This window comes from Panicum virgatum, chromosome 7N, assembly GCF_016808335.1.
Source record: "Panicum virgatum strain AP13 chromosome 7N, P.virgatum_v5, whole genome shotgun sequence".
NCBI classification, from domain to species: Eukaryota; Viridiplantae; Streptophyta; class Magnoliopsida; order Poales; family Poaceae; genus Panicum; species Panicum virgatum.
In genome coordinates, this window is record NC_053151.1 from 18,033,973 (window position 1) to 18,051,868 (window position 17,896).

A 17,896-nucleotide genomic window follows, 5' to 3' on the forward strand; every position below is an offset into this window, starting at 1 on the left:
CGGAGAGAGCGGCGACTAGGGCGGATCTCATCGTCGTGGCGGAGATTGCGGCGACTAGGGCGCGGCGGCTCGTCGGGGTGGAGAGATTGGTGACGAGGGGCTGCCCTTCTCGTGGGGGGCTCTGCCAGAGCACTTGAAGACCGGTGAGTTCATTGGATTGCCTTTCCTTTTGCTTCTATTCTGCGTGCGACTTTTTAGGGTTTGGATCTGACATGGGGCTTCAAATCACCTGCAAAATTAGTTTGTATTGCGCGTATGCTCGTGATGTGTTGTGTTTGATCTGTTACTATAGTCATGTTCGTTATATGGGATACTCGAAATGGCTGTTCTGTTGGTGTTGCTAAGAGATTTGGTTTTCATCTTTTAGTGTTGCTAAGAGATTTGGCCTTCCTCTGCAGCGAGAATAGGTGTCTTAGTGGGTCGCGAATAGATGTTTTTGAGCTATCTGTTATTGACGGTTTAACAACACATTGCTTAGATTTCTCACTGTTGGCGTCATACATAGCAATTTATTTTGCAATGGCCTGCAGCTCAGCATTTATTTGTCTGTTATTATGTTTCCTCCTATAGTTCCTGTTCTCCTCTTTTTTGTGGCTTCATGTAAGTAAGCAACACAATAGCGGTGTGCTCTTTACTCACAGGGTATGTGAAATGTCATTTTCATGTTACAATAAGTAATAACTGCCTTTTTGTTTTTATGATTACTTCATATTGGACATTATATCTCAAATTAATTATTTATTGTTGTATTAGTGTGCTGTTTATTATATATGATGCAAGCCATGTTTGATGCTGCAGAATTTACAGTATTTGACAGTTTCAGCTGTAATTTTAGGTTTTTGTACTTTGTAAATTTTCTTTATGAAATTAAGATATTTGTAACATCATTTTTTTGTTTGTTGCACCGCTTACTGATATTTTTGATCTTTATGTTATTTGAGCTGCGATGCCTCCTCTACGTCGGAAGCGTCACGTTGAGGTTGATGAAGAGTACGAGGAATTTGATGGCGATGCTAATAATATGTCTGAAGATGAAGATGTTGAAGAATTTGCTGAAGATGAAACAGAAAGTCAAAGGGATCAGCCCAATGGCACAGAAACTTTGTGTCGGAATGCCAAAGAGAAATTACAATGCCACAACTAGCTATTAGGATTGTTCCACCAGATGAGCTATAACTAATACTGAATGTAATTTCTAAATCTAAATAAACCAAAAAGAAATAAAACTTTTGATATTTATATAAAGAAAAGAACAATGGAATCCAATACACTCTCCAAGACGAGGAAATCAATACTTTGCTGAGCGGCTTACACCTCTATTACAAGCTATATGGGCTGATACTGATCTACCAAATCTAAGAAAATATACGCTGGTGACCTCAGAAAGGGCGCGCCAAGTTTCTAGTTTAAGATCTAAGCTTGAATAAATCCCAGCTCCAAAATTAACCTGAATATCCAGGAAATAATATTTCTCTTTTTTCAAAAGTTGGAAAATAATATCTCAAATGTAATGAAATTTATGAACCATCCACCTCGTGCCTGGCCGCCTGCCGCCTTGGCAGTGAGCCCGTATGGATCCCGTTTGCATATACTGTAGATTTCATATTACGGGAGGAACATTTGTGGCCTCACTCATGTGTTTTGTACTAGTGTGCCACTTTTCAGTGTCTGGCTCCTTTTTTCTAAAATGAAACTAAGCAGGAAAGTTGGCAATTGTATTTCTCTTTTGTTCTTATTTTATGAATTTTCAGATTTTAAGCCTACTTGAAACCACTTTAGCAAGTTGACGTGAGAGATAAATCCGCTACACCACAAAATCGTAGTGTCCATCGTATAAAATTGGCACGTACCGTGTGCTATACAGACCATACCATACTCTTTCAATGTCCTAGAGACAAATTTCTCATTAAAAAATTAAGAGGAGAGAAGTAGAAAGTGTTTTATCACCACAACACCCTAATCATCAAATTGGTTGAAACTCAATGAAACCCGCACCGACACCGGCCCCTCGCGCTCAATCCGGCTTAGTGGCCTCTTCACAATCCAACAAGACATTTAAATTATTTAAATTATTTAATTTAAAATTATATAAAATTAGAGCTCGGCTATTTTAGAATCCGGCTCTTAGATTTTCTAATTTAAAATATTTGGCCTTTACCACCCTACCCCCGTGGCGACCCGGCGTTGGCCGCTCCGCGCTCTCCTGGCTCGGCGGGGAACTCCGCTCGGCGCTCGTCTTGCATGCATGCATGCTGCCCGTGTTGTTACCGTCCCTTCCGGTCTACGCCCGTCACGAGCTCCCAGCCGCGATCCGCTGCCTCAGCGCCCGCGAGGCCGCGCTCACGGAGCCCGTCAAGGCGTTCGCGAGCGCCAGCCATTTGTTTGATCTGTTTGACTCGTAGCTATGGGCTACGTGGTCTGTCAATTTTTTTTATACTTCCCAAGATGCAATCTGAATTTGACTAGCTATCGCAAATTCATGGATAGGTCGCTTCTTATAGTTTTTCTTGCGATCAAACTTTCCTGCTGCAATCTCATCGTACAAGGGGGGCACATATTTTACGTGCCATATTTGGTCACAACTCACAACATTATTCAATAATAAAATACTACAGTCTGTTTATAAAACTATGCACTGAGAGATAGTTTCATTTCTCTATAAATCCGATGTGACAGTTTTGATAACGGTGCAATAAAATTCTGCATAGACTGGCCTCGAAACCATGTCAAGTTGCTAACCAAGGTATGTCTTGGGAAGGTAGCACGTGTGAGGAAGCACCAATAAAGAAGGCGCAGGTGGATGCCTATCTTCGACGAGAAAGCCAAATTCTCAAAGAAGAAGTGAAAGAGGGCGCCGCTGGTGCTGGTCCAAACGAGAATGTAAACAAAAAGGAATGTGAAGCAAAAGTCACATTATGCCAATTTTTTAGGCAGTAGTAGTCAAGTCGGAGTGGGTGTAGAGTACGTCTGCAACGGCAAATAACCCATGAAACTCCTACTCCTCATCGCAAATAAATTAAACCAATGACGACGAAGAGATGGTGGCGGTGAGTGGGCCTGTCAGCTTGTGTGCGGGTGTTTGGGGTGGGGGGGGTAGCGGTGAGTCATGAGTGTGGTGTTGGTAGCGGTGGTAAAGGGTTTTGAAATTTGGCATAAAGAATCTAAGAGTTGAGTCTTAAAAGGGACGGGCTCTAGTTTTATATAATTTTAAATTAAAATATTTAAGAATTATATTGGACTGTGAAAAGGCTATTAGAGTCATGACCCATTACCATCTCTAAGTATTGGGTTGTTAGTACGTGTTGTTGGGCTTCTTGTACCGGCTAGGAAGCACTCTTGTTGGGCTGGGTGGTGGGCACTTCGGGTTTTCGGGTATTTTAGGTTCAATGCCCTAATTACTCCTAATAATTTCGGATGACAGAACTTGCTAACTGAAGTAGTGATCGGATTTTCGTGTTCAGGTTATGCGGGTATGGATTTTAGGTAATATGCCCAGCCATACATGTCTGGTCACTTGAACCCTGGTTTTTATGATGCATGTACAATACTTTTTTGAATTAAAACACATGCAATATCCGCTTTCAGCTTTCATCGCTAGATCTCCATTTGATGATGAAAAAGAAAAGAAAGAGGCTTAGGTGTGTATACAGAAATTTGGAGACAAACGGCGTGAGCAAAAATTTGAGAATTTTTTTATCAATACATAGTACAGACGTAGAAGCTTTTATATATATAGACACACACATACTTAACCATATAAAATCTGACACACAACTCCATACATATGAGCACCTCTGAGAGACAGAGCCGGTAGATCCTCGAGAGTGACAATGTCACCATAGACATCTCGTTGTCAAATTCTAGAATAAATTCATAAAATTTGAGAATCTACTTATACAACTTAAACCATTTTTATCAATACATATATATGAGGATTTTTTTATCAATACATAGTACAGACGTAGAAGCTCTCACACACACTTAACCATATAAAATCACACATGCAATCCTACACCTATGAGCACCTCCGAGAGATAGAGTCGGCAGATCCTCGAGAGTGACCTCGTCACCGTAGACATCTCGTTGTCAAATTCTAGAATAAATTCATAAAATTTGAGGATCTACCTATACAACTTACACCATTTTTATTTTTTAAAACCAATAAAAACCAACGCTTTAGTTGGTGGAAAGAAACAAAACAAAATTCCAAACATGCTATAACAGTTTTATGAAGGGGCAATTGTGTTCTTGCCCCTACTTTAAAATCCAATTGTGATTTTTGCCCTCTTTTTTGCTCCGTTCGTGATTTTACCCTGACTTTTTCAATGCGAAACCTCTTTTTACCCCTACTCCGTGAACATGTGAAGCGTCCCCACATAAGTATAGACTAAATGTGATACAATTATCAGTCCCAAGAGGATGATAACATATTTATTCATCAAGTGGTACAGTCACCGTACAAACCTCCAAGGAGACGGACACTCGATACAAATGATGATAAGTAATAAAACAGCTACGGTGATACACCAAAGTACGACCCAGACGGTCTCCAGCTCGGGCTCAGAATGATGCGCTAGCAGAAACATCTTGCAGAGGGCCAACACCACAGGCAAGGTTGGGGTTCGGACGCAACCTCTACTCAACGTCTTCAATAGCGTAGTCCGGATCTTCTTCTGAAGAAAAACCACAAATACATATCGGGTGAGTACAAAAGTACTCAACAAGTTCAACCCCATTCGCGGAGGGGGTACAACACAGATATGCACAGGATAAATCAAGAATAAGGCTGAGGTTTATTAGCAGTAAAGCTAGATTTTACTCATGCAAGGGTTTATTTTTTAAAAGAGTTTTCTCAAAACAATTCTTTACTTGACCGTATATTGAGTGGGGTTGATCCTACACAAAGAATCCAAGTTTTAATGCTACCAGACTCCCCGTCCGTAGTAGCTCTCGGCACAACTGCCAGACACCTTTACAAAACAACTCACACCATGAAAACATCCCTCCCAAAAGTCTAGTTGTGTGACCAAACCGTAACTCGCCCAATACCGTAGGCACGACTATTCCAATAGATTTTAAACTCTGCAGAGGTGTGCAACTTTACCCACAAGTGGGGTACCACATCACAATCACCTTAGTATCGGTGCGGATCCCAACAAAGCCATTACCCACCTTAGCTAGACCTGACTAGACAACACGAACTCCACCAAGGGACCATTGACCTAATACTGAGGTTTAACCAGGGCATAACTCACCACGACCTTATCCCTTCTCCTTGGTCATCCGTTGCTCTCAGCTCTCCTGATGGCTATCAGTCTAACTAGTGGGGTTTATGCTAAGCCGTTGCCACATACAACGGTCGAGTGGTTTGCACGATAGTTGAGTTAGACAAGATGACACATCAACTCGGTCCTTAATTGTGACAGGATGGATATCTCCCAACCTTCTCACTCAACCACAAAGGTACGAGCCTCCAAAATGGCAATCCACATAGAAATGCCATCCATCCATCCCATCCTAACTTTCTTTTCTCTAAATTATCAAATATTTCATTTTTCCCTTTACACAAACTCACGCATTTTCATTTTTTAAAACATGTTGTAACTATTTTTATAAGCACGGGATCCTAAGCAGCATTCTAGCAGCGACTAACATCCAAATAGAATAAATCATATTTAGACGTTAATCTAGGTGGTCAAGGAATGGTTATAACAAATCAAGGGGTGGCTATCCAACTATATTTTCAGTAGTCAAAGCATATGCAATTTTGTAAAAAAGGCCAATAGGTTGTGGTTATAAAACTGGGTCAAATATACAATCAAAGGATGAGATTGAACATGCCGTCTTCGAATCCTTCCGGGAGTTCCTGATCGAGGTGATGTCCTTCGGGTTCGGGATTGCGGTACTGGTCCTCGCACACCTGCTCGCGGTACTGCTCGTCAACGGGTTCTCCCTCGTTCACACCGTGATCTACGACGCACACAAGCAAGCACACAATCAAGAAAAAGAAATAAAGGTTTTATCATTGAGCTCGAATCGGAAACAATTAAGATATAGAGATGGGAGTAATATTTTTGGGCGGTTTTCCTAATGGCACAGTCGAAACTATATTAGAAATGGCGTGGTAAAGTTTCAGGTCAATCGGGGAATGTTTGGCGCATGAAATGATAGATTAAAGGAGTGGTTAGGGCTAAACCGGGGTTTAGGGGCCTCTTTGTAATTATTCTTGGGAGATAATGGACTTGGTTGTAATTTTTGGAAAGTTCAGGGAGGCCATAGAAAATAGGTAAGGGTCTATTTATAAATAGGTTACATGGTGAAAGGGTTTGTTTTGGAATATAATAAAGGGGAGGGTTTCATTTGCAAAAGAGCTAGAGAGAGTGGGGGGGCTCTTTAAAGAATAAGAGAAAAGGGAGGGGCCTAAGGGCAAAACAGCCCTTTCTTCCTCCTCCCGTCGCTGGGAAACAGAGAAGGGGGCCGAGGGGGCGCCGGCGGCGGCCTGGCCGGCGAGCCAAGGCGCGGTGGCGGCCGTGGGGAGGGGGAAAAGGGAGAGGGAGCCACTGGGGATCGATTCCCCCACTTAATTTGGGCGGAGGTGGTCTATGGAGGCTCGGACACGGTGGCGGGCGGCGGCGGCCAAGGAGGAGGGGAAAAGCGAGAGGGGGCCAAGAGGAGTCTATCCCCTACCTCGGCTCGGGCTGGGGCACAGCGAGGAGGGCTGCCCACGGCGGCGGGCGGTGAGCGGCGGAGGCGGCAGTGGCGGCGGCGCTGCGGGCCGGGAAAGAGAGCTAGAGGTGGTGGTCGGCGTTGTGGTGCTGGGGAGCGGCGCAGGGGCCTATTTATAGGCCGAGCAAGGCGGTGGGGAGCGCGGGGCGCGGTGGAGGCCGGCGAGCTCGACGGGCGGCCTTAATGGCGCTCAGTGTCGCGGCGGCGCGATTCGCGGTGGCACAGGGACGACGAGACAGCTCGGGCAGCGGCGAGCGGCGCGCCGGGCACTGTAGGCACGTGGGGCGCGTGGCGCGTAGCGGGGAAGGCGCGGTCAGGGGAGGTGGGGCGCTGTGCGGCCGGCGGTGATGGCGGGGCGCCGTGCGCGGCTCTGCGCTAGACGACGGGCGGCGCGGCCGCGTGGTGCGCGTGGGCGCTCAGGCACGCGCGCGTACAGCACGTGGGGGGGAGTGGCGAGCTGAGCAGCGCGCGGGAGAGCGCAGCAGTGAGGAGAGGGAGGAAGGAGAGAGAAGGAGGGAAAAAAGAAAAGGGAAAAAGAAAAAGAAAGGGAGAGAGAGAAAAAGAGAGAGTCGCGGCGGGATTCACGGCGGCGACCGCGGCCGGACAAGCACGCGCGCCGGTCGGCGACGCGCAGCGCGTTGCGCGGAACGAGGGAAAGAAAGGGATGGGACGGCGATTGAATTCGGGTGTCGGGACGGCGAAAATTTCCGGGAAGGAATTCGAAGGATTAGGGGCTCGGTCGGGAAAAGGGGTTTAGGAATGATTTGAGCTTAACGATGAAAGGAAATTTTGAAAAAAAAATTTAGCACGTGATTTATCTTGGTAAATTTTTCGGAACATTACAACATGTAACGGCGTCAAATGACCTAGGCAAAGACAAGTTTGCCCTTGCAAATATGCCCGTACTTTTACAAGACTTTTGTAATTTTACTCCTGTTTGAAATGGAATATTTGGACAGCATTCCTAATTTTTTTCCCCAATCAATAGCACACTTTTAAGATCTGAGCAAGGATTGACAAATTTTGTCAAAATTTTAATAGCACCATGGCACAAAATTAAATGCAAAGCCACATGAATATGAACATTGCTGCTGCCGAGCACGTGAAGCACAGCCTATTCCAGTGATGGCCAGCGAGCACGTGAAGCACCTCCACATGCGCCTACAAGGCGAACAACAGCGGTAGCTTCGGGAGAGCGGATGACGCATGGTGGGGGAGAGGAGACGGGCTCCGAAACCGCATGGTGCGGGGATTGAAAAGATAGGAGTATTTTTATCTTTTCGGCTTACTACAAAGGGATTTTTTCTTCATCAAATTATCTTAACCCTCCCCGCGTCGCTCCGTTCCGGGGCGACTCGGGCGGACGTCCATCCGCCGCACCGCCACTCCCCCTCCCTCCCCACCTTGCTTCGCCGCCGCTCGAGCACGTCGCCGGGAGGCCCGCGCGACGGCGAGGAAGGCGGCGTCGGGACCTCTCTTTCCCACTCAAGGCTCCCTCCCGGCCGGGTTTTTGTGTCGATGGCAGCTTCGTCGTCCTGCGGCGGCGGCCCCTGGGTGCCTGGATTCGGGGCTCTCGTGCGCGGGTCCGGTGCCCCTGTGTTCGGATCTGTCATCAACGGGCGCGGCTGCCGCGGTGCGCGCGCTGGTGGCCGCCACGTGGCGTGGTGCCACACGCGCCTGCTGCTGCTCGACAGTCGGGTCAGCAACCGGGGCAGCGGCACAGCACGAAGGGTCTTCTCCTATGGCCGGATCCATGTCTCTGGTGAGCGACGCAGAGGCCACTCCTCCCCTCTTCTCCCTGTGACGACGACGCGGCAGCCCTTGCTACGTCAAGGCATGTGTCGGTGCAGCCGGTGCTACATGCTCTGCGGTGCCTGCCCCTCACTGCCGCCGCCCCATGCGGATCTATTTCATGCCGGGAGGACTCCGATTCCAGCGATCATGCTGGGGCTTAAAGAGCTCAAGGCAAAAGCCGTGCCCGACATGTTGTCAGCGCTTTCGACGGTGGCGTATGAGGACGTCACTCACCTTCTTGGAGGCGTCGACTTGCTCTCTCCGCCCTGCAGGCATCGTCGTGGAGGTTCCCCCGGTTGGTTCTGGTGCAAGGCGATACTGGCTGGTGCCGTGCTGACCGTGGATGGGGGTGTCCAAGGTGCCTCTAGGAGCGCAGGGAGAGATTCCAGTATGGTGTCAGGCCGGCCGGCGATGGCGACTCTTCTTGTGCCGTTTTTCTTCTTGAAGACTTCGCCGATGCGCTTTCTGGAGATCCAAGAGTGGAGGTTTACGAATAGATATGGCAATCAACAACGATATGAACATCAAGTTTCTAAGCAAACGAGAGATGTGATAAATTGTCGCTGCATGAAGATTTTACAAGGTTGAAGCGGGAACGAAGAAGTTCGAAGCTTAGTCTTCTAGCTTTTTTTATTTATAGCTTTCTTTCTTGTTTTGTGAAATTTCTCGTTTGATATTTAGAGGCTAAGAACTCTTGTAATATTTGGCTATAGACATTCACTTGTGAATGTTTAAGACTGGAATTTTCCTTTATCTAAAAAACAAAGGGATTTTTCTTTTTTTTCTGAGGTAATTATTTCTTGATGTAACTAACATAGTCAATAGTACTCCCTTCGTTCTAAAATATAGGTTGTTTTGACTTTTATAGATTCATATATTTTGGTATGTACCTAGATATATGTTATATTTAGGTGCATCGCAAATACTATGAATCTAAAAAAAGCCAAAACGACCTGCATTTTGGAACGGAGAGAGTAGAGCTAAACGGAGGATTCGCAGTGAAAAAGTAGCGGTAAAATCACAAACGAAGCAAAATAAAATAAAATAAAATTACAATTGAATTCCAAAGTAGGAGTAAGAACACAATTGTCTAACATTACAGCTACGTGAGAATAGTACCGCCATTTCATTTAGTTAGCCAATTGAAACAGCGTTATGTGTTCTTGCGGTTGCCACGTAAGAGCGTTTCCAAGAGTTCCTAATATTTTCTCCCTAAAAGTTGTTATTTGCCAACTTCCCAAATAGATATGGAAAGGCAAAAAAAGAGTCTATCTCCGATAGTTTCTTATTTTTCTCTAAAAAATGTGAAGTTGTGGCCCCACAAAAATAATTTCACGAGAAACTTCCATGGCTGGCGGACATGACAGGCAAACAAAAGTTTCTTGCAAGTCAGATTGCCGGTAATTTAGGGCACGAGAGGGCTTGAAATTTGGGGGGAAAGAAAGAGAACGATGAGAGGGTTCCGTTTTACCTCTTACTTGTGCCGGTGACGCACCGTGGTGGCTGAAATTGGTGCGGGAAGAAGTAGCGGCGAACGCAGTCCATGGCGGGTAGGCCAACGGCGGCGGCGGCTATAGAAACTAAACCCTAAATCCTAGAACGTGGAAAAAAACCAAAAGAATTAAACTGGACCCATGGCGCGAAGGAATGATGGCGCGGGGAAGAAGAAGGCACCAGAAAAAAGTCGCGAGGGAGGGGCGATGGGGAGCGACGGAGGCGTGCATATTTTTACGCACAAGGGAATCCAATTTGCTAATTGTTAGAAGATAGAGAATTAGGATGGGGACCTATTAGAGATTGTTTTATTGCCTTTTAAAAAAAATAAAAATAGAGAAGAGAAATAGGATACTCTTGAAGATGCTCTAAGCCTGCTATACAGGTATACATTTGCAAAACTGGTTCGAGGTGATTTTTTTAAATAAACGAAAAATGTTAAATATAAAAATGGAGAAAAATCCAAATGGCAGGGCAGAGTTTTGGGCCCCGACGAAGCTCCCCTCCAGGGCCCGGCCCAGCTCGCAAACTAGAGCCCAGACGAACCTTCCCGTCCGTGTCGACGACGACAAAGCGCACGAAACGGAAGGAACAAAAAAAAAACACAGCTGCGGCTATCCACTATTGAGACCTCGACTCCTCGAGTGCTCTCTCCGGTCTCCGCTCCTCCTCTCCCCCACCCCACCCAGCTCCCCAGCTACGCCGGCGGACGGCAGCCCAGCGGCTCCGAGCGTCTACAGGGATGGTGGTGGCAGTGGCGGTGGCTACTGCCGCGCGGTGGCCCGGCGGAGCCACGGCGCGCCCGCCGGCGGCGAGGGGCTCCTGCCGCGCCGCCGCCGAGCCCGAGCACAAGGCGGCCACGGCCAGGTTTGGTACGCGCCTTTTGGATTCTGTGTGTTTCGATTCGGCCGTTTGACCTCTAGGCTAGATCAGCGGCTGCCTCCATGGGTGTGATGGGTTCATGTCTCTGCCTCTCTGGACCTCCATTTTGGCCTGAGACGACCTTTAAGGGATTCAAATTGCATCCGGACAGACCAATTCCAGGCGGAGCGTGTAATATTGAAGTGAAAAGTTCGAGGCATAGCGCGCGAGTCAGGAAAATTACGGCAGCCGTTAAAAATAGTGAACGCTAGTGCTGCAGATCCTTTATTTGTAGCAGTGCCTTGTTGGAGCACAACCTTTCAAGAGTCTTGTGGAAATGAATCCGGCAAATTATCCGTCCTACCCGTCTGACCTATGAAGATCTTTGAAGCCCTGTTACTGTTAAGCTGATGTCACTGCTTTTGTTTTGCCCATGATTAGTAGCACAGATTTGAATGCAAGATATCCACTGTTGGCAAGTTGATCATTTTTTTTAAGAACAGAAACTTTACATGGCATGCGCACCAAAATTGTATTTCTGCCGAAGGAGCCTCAGGTTCAATTTGTCATAACGGTGACCTCATAGAAAGCAAACCTTTCTTTGCTACTTCTTGATGTAGCAGTTAGTGAAAGCATCCTTTCTGGATCCATAATAGAAAGTCTTATTGAAGTTACTAAGGATTTACAAAACTAATTAAATTCCAGAAAGCAGAATAGTACCCGCAAAATCGGCCCTTCGATTCATAACACTGCCTACACCATCCTATATTGACAAAAAGGCTTCCCTTGTTTCTTTAGGTGTCTACTTCAATCTTTCTCAGGCATTGACATGTGATTTTGATTACGTATTTTTATGTTCAACAGTAAAATATAGGTTGTTACCATGGATGAAACCAATAAGACATGACGTTAGGGTGCAAATGTCCAATGTAAATGTTGGTGCTGGGAGCTATGAAGGAGATGGAGCAAATAGACATGAAGAACATTTGGATAATTCTGCTACCAGAGATTCCAATAAACCGTGAGTACTAGTCCTCCCCTTCTTTTCCCATGATTTTCATGCCAGCTACACTGAACTTCTTCTATCTTTGACAATGCATCACAGAACAAAACCACTTTCAGGATCTAGTTTCCAATCTATTGGTGCCGTGCTACTTCTCTGCACCCTGGCAGCTGGTTTTTTCTTTAAAGGACAACCATCTGCAGTTGTATCTATGCTGGCAAAATCAGGTTTCACGGCAGCATTTACACTGATTTTTGTATCTGAGATTGGAGATAAGGTACATTTCAAGTGACCTCTCTCCCTCCCTCCCTCTGATCTTGAGCTTCCGGATACGCTGCAACATTCCTGTTCACCTTCTTTCCAGTAACATAAGACATACTCCACCATTTCCTAAAACTTATTTGTAGTGTAACAGAAACATTCACAACATACTTTGAGTTTCTAATTGTACATTAAGGTTACCAGCATGCAGCTTAACTACAGTTATAACTTAATATATTTCGATAATTGAGGACTTCATTGTCAACTCAATAAGATGGGACTTGCATCTCCTCAGTAGTGAATTACCTACTATAATGTAGTTTCAACCTTACATGTATTGGAGTTCTTATTTTGTCTTTTCATTGCTATCAGTTCTAGCTACATGTTGTTCAGTTGTTCTGCAATGCTCTCTTTTGTAAGCTCAGCAGATATCATATGTTTACTTTTCTTCCATTGGGAGATCATGTTATATGTTTAAAGCACTTTTAAGTAGGCCAAAGGAATTTGATTGGGTTGACATTTCTGTCATCGCAGACATTTTTCATTGCCGCACTACTCGCAATGCAATATCAAAAAGCATTGGTAAGTTGTGAACCTGTAAATTTAGTGTCTGACTCACTTTATTGTCTAACTATTTGATTTTTTTCCGTTTTACTCATCTCTAGATATCACATTTTTTTTTGTTTGACTTTGATATAGAATTATGTGCATATCTCACTCCAAAGTACCTGCCATTTAATAATAAAAACTGCTAGCCATAAGCAGTGGCTCTTGCATATATGCCACCTTTCCATTTTATATACACGTAGGCAAAAGACTGTTTTATCCTTTATTGGAATCTTTTAATGGACTAAAGCCCAGAACTATTGCAAGATTAGCAGGGCTAACTGCTTGATGACTTGATCAGTTGAGCAGAGATCTCCATGTAAATGATAAACATATCCTAGATCCTTCTGGAATCCAAAGAGCTAAAAAGACTAGTTTCAACTATAATTCAGGCATCGTCAAACTGATCTATTTGCCTGCACTAGAAGGAATAGGAACCAAGTGATCACGACATTCTGTTAATGGTGTTGCAATCCTGTTAGATGCGACATCACTTACATGTTTGGTGTGTTCCACTGGCCACTGGCTAGAGTATAGATTATAGCACCATCTTATAGCATGGCTTGCATTTAAACATGGCCACTGATGGCATGGAAACAGTCTGAGCTCAGGTGGAAATAGCCTGTTGGTGAAGAATGTAGGTGCAACAACAAATGAATACATGTCTCTGAAATTTCGCAATGAATATTAGTTTTTGAGTTGAAGCCGTTACTGGATTTATGATAAATACACATATTTTCCGTTACTTAGTACTACAAAATTCTTACTGGCATATATATATGAGAGTTGTTGTTTCATAGTAGTGGTTTCATGGTTTAGGAGTAATGTGTATTCAAATATTCTCCTATACATGATATTGACTTGCCTTTTTTCTATAGCACAATATGTAGTTTTTTCTGCAAATGTTTGAGCATATATATCTTTTTGTGAATTTTATGAGCAGGTTTTACTTGGGTCAACGGCTGCCCTTTCCCTGATGACTATTGTGAGTGTTATAATTGGACGGGTTTTCCAGTCTGTACCAACACAGTTTCAAACAAGTTAGTATAACTACTTACTTTACTAAACAATCCATTATGTTTTGGAAAGAAATGCTCACACTTTTGTGGTACTATGCATTGTAATTTGTGATGTACAATTTGTCATTCTTCCTCCAATTGTATTTAGTGTGGTATGTTTGTCCCATTATGCTTAACAACATAATTGTGAAACCATGGTTTTCCTTCAGCGTTACCGATAGGAGAGTATGCTGCAGTTGTTCTGCTGGCATTCTTTGGTTTTAAGTCAATAAAAGATGCATTGGCACTTCCTGATAGTGCCAATGGGAACATTGAGGGAAACTCTGAGAGTGGGGAACTGGCTGAGGCTGAGGAGCTTGTCAAAGAAAAGGTTGTCCTTGTCCATACTATTGTTTATGTTCAGAATTCTTGTCAAAAACTACAATTCTTTGATTGTACACTTTTTACCTGAAAGCCGGTGCAAGTTTGCACTTTGCAGTGGCATACAATGGTTTTTAGATTCTGTTGAATTGTCTTCCTGACAAAATTGAAATACTGAAAGAAGTTTCCAGCTTTTCTATGTCCTTTACTGAAAGTTCTTCGACTTTATTACAGGTTTCTAAGAAGCTCACCAGCCCTCTTGAGGTCCTTTGGAAGTCCTTCAGTCTTGTTTTCCTTGCGGTAAGTTGTTTCTCATTGACTGTGAAATTGTTTGTCAAGAATATTTGGGAGCTTTGTCCTTAAATCTTGTCAAATAACCATCTTATTGCTTCCCAAATGTTCTTCACCTGTAGGAGTGGGGAGATCGGTCTATGCTGGCTACAATTGCTTTGGGTGCTGCACAGGTGTGTTTGAAAGTTGTTTTACAGTATTTACTTGTGAATTATTCGGTTTAGCTGGTTTAAGCATTGACCAAGTGTCTTTTTTTTTCTGTAGTCTCCTTTGGGCGTTGCTAGTGGAGCCATAGCTGGACACTTGATTGCAACTGCCCTTGCTATTGTTGGGGGAGCATTCCTGGCCAACTATCTATCCGAGAAGCTGGTAAGACAACTAAATGTTGTTCGGTCATATTTGATCTTCTGTTTAACTATTATAAATAATTTATCAGCATGTCTGTAAACTCAAATAAAGCGTCTGGACCCAAATAATTTGGTGCTGGCATTCTCATGAACTAATTGTAAGTTCTAGGCCTACAGAAATATCAAATTAAAAAATGAAACTTGAAATTATTGTGGGAGAATCTTTTTTAATCACTGAAATTTACTGTGAATAATAGTTTTAGCTCGTTCTGGATTTAATGTGTGGACATGATGCTATCTATGAAAGAAAGCAGCTGGAGTAAAATTGTGTATGTGTGGCCATTATGCTCCAGATCTGCCCAAACTGTTTACTTAAGCAATACAAAGAACAGATTGGGTTTTAAAGCAGCAGTTTCTTAGGGGGCTGTTTGAAAGATCTCCAGCTCATGGATTCTTGCAGTAGCGTGTCCAAGAAAAAAATGGGTTCTTGCACTAGAGCTTGTGAGCTATTACTAGAATGGTTTAAGGATGTGGTTTTATACTAACATAGGAACAAGGTTCTCACACAAACACTCCCAGTCCACCCCACTTGAGCTCCAAGAATTATTGGAGCTAGAGCTCTCTCTGACAGGCTTCTGTTGGAAAACATACTGCTTGTTTTAGTCACTTATTCTTGTCTAATTATGAATGCTTTACCCTATTGTTGTCAGCTTGTTCAGCATGTCCTTTTGAGAGTTCGTCAAAAGTTATGACTCTTGGAAATACATTTTTGCAGGTTGGCCTGCTAGGAGGAGTATTATTTTTGCTCTTTGCTGCAGCAACTCTATTTGGTGTATTCTAACCCATCTGAAGAATCTGTGACTAGGGAAAACCAAGTCGGCTTGTTGGCAGGCGTGGTATGTAGATAGGTGTTATCCTTTCCATGAGATTATTTCAATGTGCATACATTTCTATCAGACTGGAAAACGTACCATAATATATGGGCAGTTGAAACACGTTACCATGCGCTGATTTAATTACATCTGTTTAATTGGAATTACTACTTTGGTCTTTGAATCTAGTGTTCAGTTTTGTCAGCCATGTGCTTATTATTCCTTTATGGGTGAGGATTACAAAAGGAAATTTCAGAAGGAACTGTGTTAAAAAAACTCAAAAAAGGCAATGTACAAAATTAAGCACTATTTATTTATTTTTTTGAACTAGTGACATCCTGCTTTTATAGAAAGCTATAAAGCTTCGGCACATACACAGGCTAGGGATGCCATCTACTGATCTACGGCAACGAACAGAGAGGTGCAGAGGACGACGCAGCCTTCGCCAAACCTCAACAAGAGAACTACTACACGGAGAGACGACAACAAGGACAGAAAGGCAAACGGAGGCCTGTAAAGCTAAAGATAGGCAACTAACGTCAATGATTTACATAAAGTCTTGAAAAGGAACACGTTCCTTCTCCCTTTTTCACTCCTCATCCACGCCGCAACCTGGTCTTTTTGCTCTTCGGTCAGAAACTCGCAAAAGAATGCGCCACCTCTGCATCAAAGAAGAAATAAAAAAAACTCAGCCGGGCGAGGAAAGACTGCCCCACCGGTATTAAGCTAAGAAGAAGCCTCGGCTTCTCCCCGCCCTGGCACTGGGAACCGTAACCCATGGGAATTGCCTGGGTCATACACGGTCCTCGGGCCGACCTGAGCCGGCTCTAAACCAGTGCTTTGGCACATGAGACCAGTGAGAGGATTTTTTTAACCACAGTCTGAAATTCGCTCCCACATGGATTCGAACTCAGGACCTGTGGAGTGCCGCTCTAGTGTTTAACCGCTAGGCTAAGCACCCTTTGGCCATCAAAGAAGAAATAGCAAATTATTTTGTACATGTCACATGGAGATCTCCGGAATTTCACCTCAATCTTCATTTCGTTTCCATGATTCATCTTAAAACTGCAAGATCACTTATGCTCAAAGCTTGTTAATTGTACACGCACAGCCTAACCCAACACGATAAGGGATCGATTCGATTGTCGGATTAAATTCTTGTGGGAATTGCAGTATTGCACTATGAGTTTGGTTGAAACATCCTTGCTAGTCCATCATTACTTGAAAACATTCGATATTGATATGTCTAAGCCTATTCCGTTGTAGAACTACTCTTTTTACATATGATCTTGTTTCTATTACAAGATATTAGAGTTAATTCTTTTGGATTATCATTAGTGAAACAATGAACCAATCTGCCCCTATAATCCTACTTGACTTGGTTTAATCTACTCATTTGTGTCACCGTCAATTCATCAACCCATCTGATTAGATGCATGGAGGGAGTCTTTAAAACCAATATTGTATGACACTAAACCGTTGTTAAACTAAGCTGGGATGATAAATGCACTGATTTGATTTAGTTAGTTAAGGGGTTGATTTGCACCGAATGAAACATGCGGAATGAATGTCACACTTCTTGCAATACTTGAGGGATGAAAAACACACTTTTTCCAAAGATTAGAAAACTTTGACAATATGTGACAGGGTGTATCAGTTTTTCCTAATCCAAACTATGCATTAATCTAACTATGACACATAAATTATTCGTGCATGATAACCGTGAAGCCTAAGAATTTTAAAATTTATCTCGCTTTACATGGTTGATTATTGTAGTTAGATAAACCTAGTACTAGTATATTAGTAGTATGGTATTGTTTTTATTTCGTGAAATGCATAGTAAATCATTGGAAAAGGACTACTTAAAGTAGCAAGGTTTTTTTTAATCTTTTCACTTCAAACAAGAACTAATGAAGTGTACATGAGAAATAAAGTGGCCAGCGTTATCTTGTCAAACTTTGGTTAAAGAAATGTATACATGGTCCACTAAATTTTTCTAATCTTTTCACAAATGTCAAAGATATAATAGTTGCATGTAGGTAAAGACCAAGATGAGAAGGGAGGACAATATAGAGGGTTACAACTTACATACATAAAACCATCTAAATTATGTGCCAAGGTGGCAGAATACATCTACATGGAGTATATGTGATGTACATGCACATATTTGACAAGTTTGTGTATTGATTTGCGTGTTCTGCTATTTATTAGACTAAAGTGATTGATTCATACAATTGTTGGATGATGGTGCAATTTATTTAT

At 43.5% G+C, this 17,896-nt stretch overlaps 1 protein-coding gene across 1 annotated transcript; it reads left to right on the forward strand.

Moving 5' to 3' along the window:
* The first annotated feature begins 10,643 nt into the window (after positions 1-10,643).
* LOC120682300 (GDT1-like protein 2, chloroplastic) lies at positions 10,644-15,818 on the forward strand. Its single transcript, XM_039964130.1, has 10 exons — positions 10,644-10,886; positions 11,740-11,896; positions 11,981-12,155; positions 12,674-12,721; positions 13,689-13,785; positions 13,974-14,134; positions 14,359-14,424; positions 14,538-14,588; positions 14,680-14,784; positions 15,538-15,818. The coding sequence occupies exons 1-10, from the start codon at positions 10,757-10,759 to the stop codon at positions 15,601-15,603; spliced, it is 1,056 nt and encodes a 351-aa protein (XP_039820064.1). The 5' UTR covers positions 10,644-10,756; the 3' UTR covers positions 15,604-15,818.
* Positions 15,819-17,896: the final 2,078 nt, after the last annotated feature.

What these genes read in the sequence shown, in the direction of transcription:
- LOC120682300 (XM_039964130.1), top strand. Translation starts at nt 10,757, where the DNA reads ATGGTGGTGGCAGTGGCGGTGGCTACTGCCGCGCGGTGGCCCGGCGGA. An exon ending in ACCAGAGATTCCAATAAACC is followed by an intron (nt 11,897 to 11,980) that starts GTGAGTACTAGT and finishes AATGCATCACAG; the next exon opens with AACAAAACCACTTTCAGGAT. An exon ending in AGGAGCTTGTCAAAGAAAAG is followed by an intron (nt 14,135 to 14,358) that starts GTTGTCCTTGTC and finishes ACTTTATTACAG; the next exon opens with GTTTCTAAGAAGCTCACCAG.